General features: G+C 40.7%; 1 protein-coding gene across 10 annotated transcripts in view; it reads right to left on the bottom strand.

Annotated features, from left to right (window-relative positions):
* Positions 1-1163: 1163 nt before the first annotated feature.
* The window catches only part of LOC132819886 (1-phosphatidylinositol 4,5-bisphosphate phosphodiesterase beta-4), a 532815-nt gene continuing 525319 nt past the window's right edge, over positions 1164-8659 (bottom strand). For 9 of the 10 annotated variants that reach the window (XM_060831826.1, XM_060831835.1, XM_060831830.1 and 6 more), the window contains one exon: positions 1164-3819. In XM_060831826.1, coding sequence (XP_060687809.1) covers positions 3731-3819 — 89 coding nt within the window. In that variant the 3' untranslated portion in view covers positions 1164-3730. The remainder of the gene's footprint in view (positions 3820-8659) is intronic. The other variant, XM_060831836.1, reaches the window with a different exon arrangement.

Here is an 8659-nt window from a genome sequence, read left to right as displayed (position 1 = left end):
GAGGAGGAGCGCCTCATCTTCTGCCTGGGAACCCTCCAACCACAAGGGATGAACTCAGATTTCTCCAGTTTCCTCATTTCCCCTCCCCCCACCTTGTCTCAGTCGGTTCCCTCAACTCAGCACCGCCCTCCTAACCTGCAATCTTCTTCCTGACCTCTCCGCCCCCACCCCACTCCGGCCTATCACCCTCACCTTGACCTCCTTCCACCTATCACATCTCCATCGCCCCTCCCCCAAGTCCCTCCTCTCTACCTTTTATCTTAGCCTGCTTGGCACACTCTCCTCATTCCTGATGAAGGGCTTATGCCCGAAATGTCGAATTTCCTATTCCTTGGATGCTGCCTAACCTGCTGTGCTTTAACCAGCAACACATTTTCAGCTGTGATCTCCAGCATCTACAGACCTCATTTTTTACCCGCAACTTTTTTTTACACAGGGAGTGATTTGTGTGTGGAAAGAACTTCCAGAGGAAGTGGTGGATACAGGTACAATTACAATGTTTAAAAGACATTCAGGTAAGTACATGGTTAAAAAAGGTTTGGAGGGATATGGGCCAAGTGCAGGCAGGGTGGGACTAGTTTAGTTTGTGATTATGGTCAGCATGGACTGGTCGCAACAAAGGGTCTGTTTCTGTGCTGTATGACTCCTTAAATTGAGATTAAGACCTTGGTCCTAGTCCCTCCCATGATGGGAAATGACTGCTCCACACCTATGCTGTCAAGGCCTTTAAAAATTCTATAAGTTTTTAATTAACTCGTTTCTCATTTTTCTACATTCCGATGAGCACAGATCCAACCTACTCAACCTCTCCTCCTAAGATAATCCCTCCATATCTGAGATGAACTCTATGGATCTTCTCTGAACGTCCTCCAATGTCAGTACACCTTTCACACAAACAGAAAGTGCTGGAGAAACCTGACATATGTAGGAAGAGAAACGGACTCTGTTCTTACAAAGGGTCACTGGACTTGAAACATTAATTCTACTTCACTCTCTACAGCTGCTCCTTGTGTTTCAGATTTCCAGCATCCCGCAACTCTGCATTTTTATTTCAGTATATCTTTCCTTTGATGATGGGACCAAAACTTTCAAAGTGTTCTCGACGCTGAGAAATCATTTTTGTTGCAAACACTGCCACAGTCACATCAATAACATTCGAATCATTAAGTCACTTCTCAACTTTTATCATTTATTTATAATGGGGTACAGAAACTATAAAATCGTATTAAAGAATTCTGGGAACATCAATTAAGAGTTCATGATTTTCTACCTTTTAATTTGACAGATAATATAAATATAAAACACCTTCACCAAATCTCTTTTCTAAATATATATATATATTTAAACAAAACCAATACATGTTAGTGATACCTGTAAAACAGCCTGCTTTTTCAATAAACCTACATAACTAATTATATATAAGCAGTAGGACAGTTACCTGATATAAAACAGAACAGCCATTTATAGACAGCGTCTACCAGCAAACAGAACAGAATTTGTGTACTTTTGTTTTTAAAAACTATATACCCGAGTTGCAGAATTTAGATAATTCAAATTGTTTCAACATTGCACTTCATTTCTTTGTGAAAGCAGCAATTCCCAGTAACCCACCTACATCAGTTAGGCATACCAGTGGCACATTAAAAGAACTGTTACAGTAGTACACATTACATTTTTGGAATATCACCTTACATATACAATACCATAATTGATATGTTGTAAAAGCTATTTGTGTTAAGAGGGTTAAAAATGGCTTGCTGGAGAAGAATCCCTCAAAATGGCTGATAACACGAAATTGCATTCTCAGAAACAAATATATTCTTAGCAAGTCTGCAAGTATTACACGACCACACAGCCCTTAAGATAATCGATATGCCTTAAAACACATTTTGGTCTTAAATGATATTATAGAATTAAATACATATTTACATACAATATTTCATCATGGTACATTTCAACATTTCTGCTCTGGTAGACAAGTGTTCATTTACCTTCTCTTGTGTAATGCTACAAACATTTTTGGGAAGTTTATTTGGGTGATGGATGCATGTTGTCGTCTGGCAAGAGCATTTCAAATACTTCTTAAGACACAGATTTGAACCTTCTCCCAAAGCATGAAATAATATGGTGTACTATCGTACTATAACTATTAGCTACACTGAGCTACAGAAAATCTTTGTTTTGTTTTGTTTTATGCAGCATCACTTAAGATGTCCTTTTAGTTTATAGTGTGAAGGTGTATTGCCATATAAGGTCTGGAATTGCTCAGGACTCTGTGCTGAATTGGGCAATATTAAAGATGCCCTTCAAATTTTGCTCTGGTAAGTACTACATGCTTAAAGTAGAACAATTTGGTGAATATCTGCTTTGCACAGATGTGTATTTTGTTTTGTATATGCTGGTTGGACTTCAAGACTCTTTGCTACAGGAGCCCCAAACCTCAGCAAACTTTGTTGAATACTTTGCTATCTATATTTGATTACAAAAAAGATGTCCAACTTTCTGGCACCAGTGTAATAAAACTTGTTTTGTTCACATTATGTGCTTAGAATATTAAATAAATTCCCTGATTCAACATTCCTCATCTGATTTATTTTCTTGTTTTATTATAAAGTACATTAACTTGGTCTGAATCCACTTTGTCTTATAGTGTTCACATATTGCAAAGTAAGAAATGTAATGGTTGTGTACGTGTTTTACATATTTTCTTTTTTAGAAAACAAAACTTGTGTCTATCAACATTCTCAACAAGGATTTTCCCTTACCAACAACCCCTGACAAAGATCCATAAATGTATCCTGGACAGTTCCAGGCACTGGATATAATGAATTATTTCCAGATGGATTCCTTGGTATCACCTTTGGGAAAGCTATCAATATACATGTTAGCTTCATCGCTTTGAGGACAAAGCTACCAGTATTTCAGGCAGTCTAATGCTGAATGGTAGCGCGCCAACAACTCCAAGGGAGTAAAAACATGCAGCAATCCGTTGTAAACTAAAAGCTAGTTACTTGTGCAAGACCATGCAAAGAGCTCAACATTCACATGAATGGTTGAAACAATTCTCTGATTTGAAATGATGATGTTTAATTTGCTGTGTAAAGCCACTTTTGTGATCAACTCTGGTCACTGGGCTAGAAGGATCATCACGTTTGGGTTAGGTTGTCCACTTATGACAAACAAGACTGAGCAATTGTAACTGCAATTGGTCCTTGGAAGCTCCAAATTGGAGAGGGAATGCAGGATCACAGTCATTGTGACATGGTGGGGCTCTAGTGGATCAATCTACATGTCTAGGATTCTGAACATTTATTGGCAATATATGCAGACCTAATGTAGGATATTTCTCGGCAAGCAATAAAATGTGTTCTAACTAATTTAATAATGTTCTTACTGTGTATAACATTTATAATTTTGTGACTTTATCTCCACTTTGCTGGAATAGCCATTTTCCAACCTATGGATTTTAATGAAATGAAATCCTAACCCTGCCAGCACTTCTAGGCTGGTTTTCTTTACCAGAAGACAGTGATTCAGATTTGGACACATACTAAGTAGAACCAGCAACCTTTAAAGTGCTCGTAACATCAAAGCCATTGACTTGATATACGTAGATCCTTTTGATACAGAAAGTTGCTGGCTACAGTAGATTTGTGAGGTAAGAAGAGATGGCAAAATTGCTGTTAGTATTGGTAGTTTGCACATTACTATTCATCGTATGGCATTGGCCTCAGTCAGTTTCGGGGGAACTCAGACCACTGTTGCTGGTCTGCGAGCCATCTCTGCCTCCAGCTTCACCATCTGCCGCATCTCTTTTGCCTGGGGACAGAAAACACTGTTACTCTAACGTATGGTTTTAAAACAGTCGACAAAGAATTAACAGGCACAGCAGTGATAAACACATCAAACCGTTTTGCATAGTTTGGATATCGCAACATCATTACAAGATGCTGTCTGTCCACCGAAGGAGTTTTCTCCCCCTCCTTTTCAAAATTAGGATTCGGGAAATAATTTTCCTACATCAGTCAGATGCTTGTAATTTAGAAGTTTCATTTGGACAAACGTAAGAGGTTTGTTGGGTACATAATTAGCTGAAGAGGAAGGTTAAAGTAATATAATAAATTCTGTAAAATAACTACTCCAAACAACTACTATTTAAAAAAATTTAAATTTTACCAATAGTCACTAACAGCACACAGGGATTGCCTGATTTACGAATGTCTGACTGAGGAACAGTCATACTTACGAATGTGTGTAATTTTAAAGATCTAACATATGAACATTGCCTATACGGCACAGTGGCTCAGTGGTTAGCCCTGCTACCTCACAGCACCAGGGTTCCAGGTTCAATTCCAGCCTTGGGTGTCTGTCTGTTTGTAGTTTGCACATTCTCCCCGTGTCTGTATGAGTGTGTGCCGGTTTCCTCCCACAGTCCAAAGATGTGCAGGTCAGGTGAATTGGCCATGCTAGATTGCCCATAGTGTTATGTGTGTTAGTCAGAGGGAATGGGTCTGGGTGGGTTACTCTTTGGAGGGTAGGTGTGGACTTGTTGGGCCGAATGCCCTGTTTCCACACTGTAGAGAATCTACTTTAATCTAATCATACTTACAAACAGCCACTTTCCATTGTTCTGCATTGTGCCTCAGCCTGCGTACTGTTTGACTTATGAACGGACTCCTGAACAGAACCCGCTTGCAACCTAAGGACTACCTTGATGTGCGATCCAGGTGGTGGTACAGTGGTAGTGTCTCTGCTCCTGAGCTTAGGATGCGTGGGTTCAAGCCCCACCTACTCCAGAGGTGTGTAATAACATCTCTGAACAGGTTGATTAGAAAACATCTAAAGCCAGGATGGCTTTGACTGAAGTGCAAATGTCACACTTGAAATTGTTGTATAGCTCATTAGGAAAGTTAAACAGAAAATTAGAGTCAATGCATTGAATGTTTAAGAAATATTCTTATTATCCACATGCTCCATGAAATAACATTGGAAGCAGTTTAAGGATAATGGGGAAGGCAGTGGTGATGTCATTGGACCAGCAATCCAGAAATTCAGGACAACGTATTGGGGTCCTGAGTTTGAATCTACTTCAATAAATAATCCAGAATAAAGATCTGGCCTAAAAGCAGTCTTATAACTATTGCCAACTGTTGTAAAAACTCAGCTACATCACTTCAGGGAAGGAAATCTGCTTTCCTTACCTGGTCTGACCTATATGTGACTCCAGACGCATAGCAATGCGATCCAAAGGAGGTTTACAAGAATGATCCTGGGAATGAAGGACTTGTCATATGAGGAGTGGTTGAAGATACTGGACCTGAACACGTTGGAGTCTAGAAGGCTGAGGGCTTTCTCATTGAAATTTACACATTCACACAGTCTCACAATCTCTGGTGACTCAGGTAGTACTGAAATAGTGCATCCAACTGCACCCATGTGTGATCACCCATGAAACAATTCAGGTCGCAGACACTAGATGCTTGTGCATTTTTTTAGATTATAGACAGTGTGGAAACAGGCCCTTCAGCCCAACAAGTCCACACCAACCCTCCAAAGAGCAACCCACCCTGTCCCATTCCCCTACATTTACCCCTAACTAATGCACCTAGTACTACGGGCAATTTAGCATGGCCAATTCACCTAACCTGCACATCTTTGGACTGTGGGAGGAAACCAGAGCACCCGGAGGAAACCCACACAGACACGGGGAGAATGTGCAAACTCCACACAGACAGTTACATGTACATAATTTTTCTTGTTAATAATCTGCTTACATTGAAGTTCTGTGTCCAATCTGACATTTTACAAAGGTTTGCAAATATGTTTTCACCATCTGACAGAATCTAGAAAAGCCTGGATGAAGTGTATGTGGAGACAATGTTTCCATTAGTAGGAGAGACTAGGCCTTGGGGTGGGGGTGGGGGGGTGGGAGGTGCACAGCCTCAGAATGAAGAGACAACCTTTAGAACTGACATGAGGTGGAAGTTTCTTCAGGCGGAGGGTGGTGAATTTGAGGAACCCATTGCACAAAGGGCTGTGGAGGCCAGGTCATTGAGTGCCTTTAAGTTAGAGATAGATAGGTTCTTGATGGAAAAGGGGATTGAGAGTTATGGGGAGAAGGCAGGGAAACTTATCAGTCGTGATTGAATGGTAGAGCACACTCGATGGGCTGAATGGCCTAATTTCTGCTCCTATGTCTTATGGAAATATCTCTTCTCTTGAAGAGTTTGTGATTAATCCTACACCCCTGAAAATGAGTAAGCCTGTAGACTAGTATCACAAGACAGGTTGGTGGTGAAAAATCTACCCATAGAAGATTTGGGTAAAATCCTACTTCTATTCAAGTTGTCATGCTGATGGTAGCCAGGGTGTGATGGAAGGGCTGAAAGTGACATGGGTGTTAGTTAATGCTGTCTCTCCGGGCAGAAACTCATCTTTTTCCTTCAACCATTCTCAACCAGTGACTGCTTACATTTCAGAAAGCTACTTACGATGTCTTAATAGTTACGGAATCACACTTCCATTCCATTCTTCTTCTGCACGCTCTCCAAATCTCTGGTCACTCAGGTGGTACTGAAATAGTGCACCAAACTGCACCCACATGCTATCACCAGTAAAACTATTCTGGGCGCAGACACTAGACACTCATACATGTAACCCTCTCGCAACCTGCCTTACCACCTGTTTTGGTGTTGTCTGCAAATTTGGCTGCAATAAATTTACTCCCTTCCTCCAAGTCATTAATCTATGTATTGTAAAACAGTTGTGGTCCCAGCACTGATCCCTGTGGAACCCTACTGGTCACGGATCACCAATCTGAAAAAGAATTCCTTATCCCTATTTGCTGATTCTTGCCCATGAGCCAATTCTCTATCAATGCCGGTGATGATCTAGGGAGATGTGGGGCTTGAGAATCTGTGAACTTTCACAAGTGGGACATAATTTGCTGGTTGGAATGCTCCAATTGTCCACTATTCTTCCCTTTAAGGTCAGAGAGTTTGTTGGTTTAGAAGGTGCTATCAAGGAGATTTGACAAGACACTGCAGTGTGTTTTATGTATACTACATTCAACTGCCACAATTACTTTAAATGGAATGACAGGAACTCTCCCAGAGTGGAATATTTCTATTAACTTATAATAAAGCGATATAACTCCCCTGCCATTTCCAGTCTTCACTCAAGTACGTTACATTCTCTGTAGGACATAAATTAATGGTGGTGCAAATGCATATGTGAGGTGAGCGAGGGACAATGTGAAGGGAAAGCATCAAATTCACTGACTTTTGTTACACAACAATGACTCTCACACATCAACATGATTAAACAACGTTTATGAGGAAGGGTTAAGTCAGATTTCTCTTCCCAGATGCTGCCAGACCGGCTGAGCTTTTCTGATTAAACAAGGAATACTTCACAACTCCTTTTTTAGGCATCAACTTGTCATTTCAGGACATAGGAGAAAGTGAGGACTGCAGATGCTGGAGATCAGAGTCATGAGCGTGGAGCTGGGAAAGCACAGCAGGTCAGGCAGCATCCGAGGAGCAGGAGAATTGAGGTTTCAAGCATGAGCCCTTCATCTAGGCAGCACTGCAGATTGTATCTACCGTAGCAACTGTTCAATTTGAATTTTCACTAAACCCATCATTTAGGTCAGAGCATGGGAGCTTGAAAATATTTAATTTTCAGATCTATTACCAACTGGATACTTACGAGTTAAAAAAAAAGCAACTCAGTGACCTCCCTTCAAGAAGACCTTCAAGTGACTTTTTGCTGTGTGCAACTTATTTGGTGCATGTGTACCTTTCACAAGAGAATTTACATTTAACAGCGCATGTATTAAGTGTTGATGTGGACTTAGCTGATGATACTGCTGGACATGTCAAACATGTTAGAGACCAGAATGAAATCTGGTGTGACAGATGCTAGAATCTGAACTGAAACCAAAAAATGCTGGAGATCACAGCAGGTCAGGCAGCAACCATGGAGAGAAAGCAAGCAAACATTTCGAGCCTAGGTGACCTGATCTCCAGCACCTTTTGTGTTCAATCTTGATAGATCATATGTTTTCTTCAGTTACTGTGGTGGCCAGTTAGTGAAGGGAATTGGTTTAGCTCAGCGGGCTGGATTGTTGGTGTGCTGACCAGTGTAATACCGATCAGTGTGGGTTCAATTTCCAAGACGGGTTTGAGGTGACCATGAAGGACTCTCCTTCTCAACATCTTCCCTCACCTGAGGTCTGGTGGCCCTCAGGTTAAATCACCACCAGTCACTTCTCTCTAATGAGAGAGCAGTGACTATGGTCTGGTAAGACTATGGCAACGCAGTTAGTAAAACATAGTCACAAAGGCTGCAGGGTTTCTTTAATAATGGAAGAGTATGACACAAAAAATGAAAACTAATAAAAAACAAACCAAGCTGTCTAGATGTAGAACACAGTCAGAAAGATCTTAAAACACACAGCAAAAACAGTATCATCCTATTTCCTGACACTATCCAGTGCAAAGACATCTTTAAGTTTGACTTAGCACATTTTTAATAATTTCTTCTCGAGGCGGTGAAGTATTTTTCCATGAAGACTCACAAAACCATAAGCTTAGATTTTCAAAGCTTCAAATAATCAGCAGATTCCTAACCAAACACTCTTGGTTTGGAAGTTTCA

The sequence above is a fragment of the Hemiscyllium ocellatum genome, chromosome 10 (assembly GCF_020745735.1).
Source record: "Hemiscyllium ocellatum isolate sHemOce1 chromosome 10, sHemOce1.pat.X.cur, whole genome shotgun sequence".
NCBI lineage: Eukaryota > Metazoa > Chordata > Chondrichthyes > Orectolobiformes > Hemiscylliidae > Hemiscyllium > Hemiscyllium ocellatum.
The sequence above is the reverse complement of the archived record's forward strand: the minus strand, read 5'-3'. Positions and strand labels throughout refer to the sequence as shown.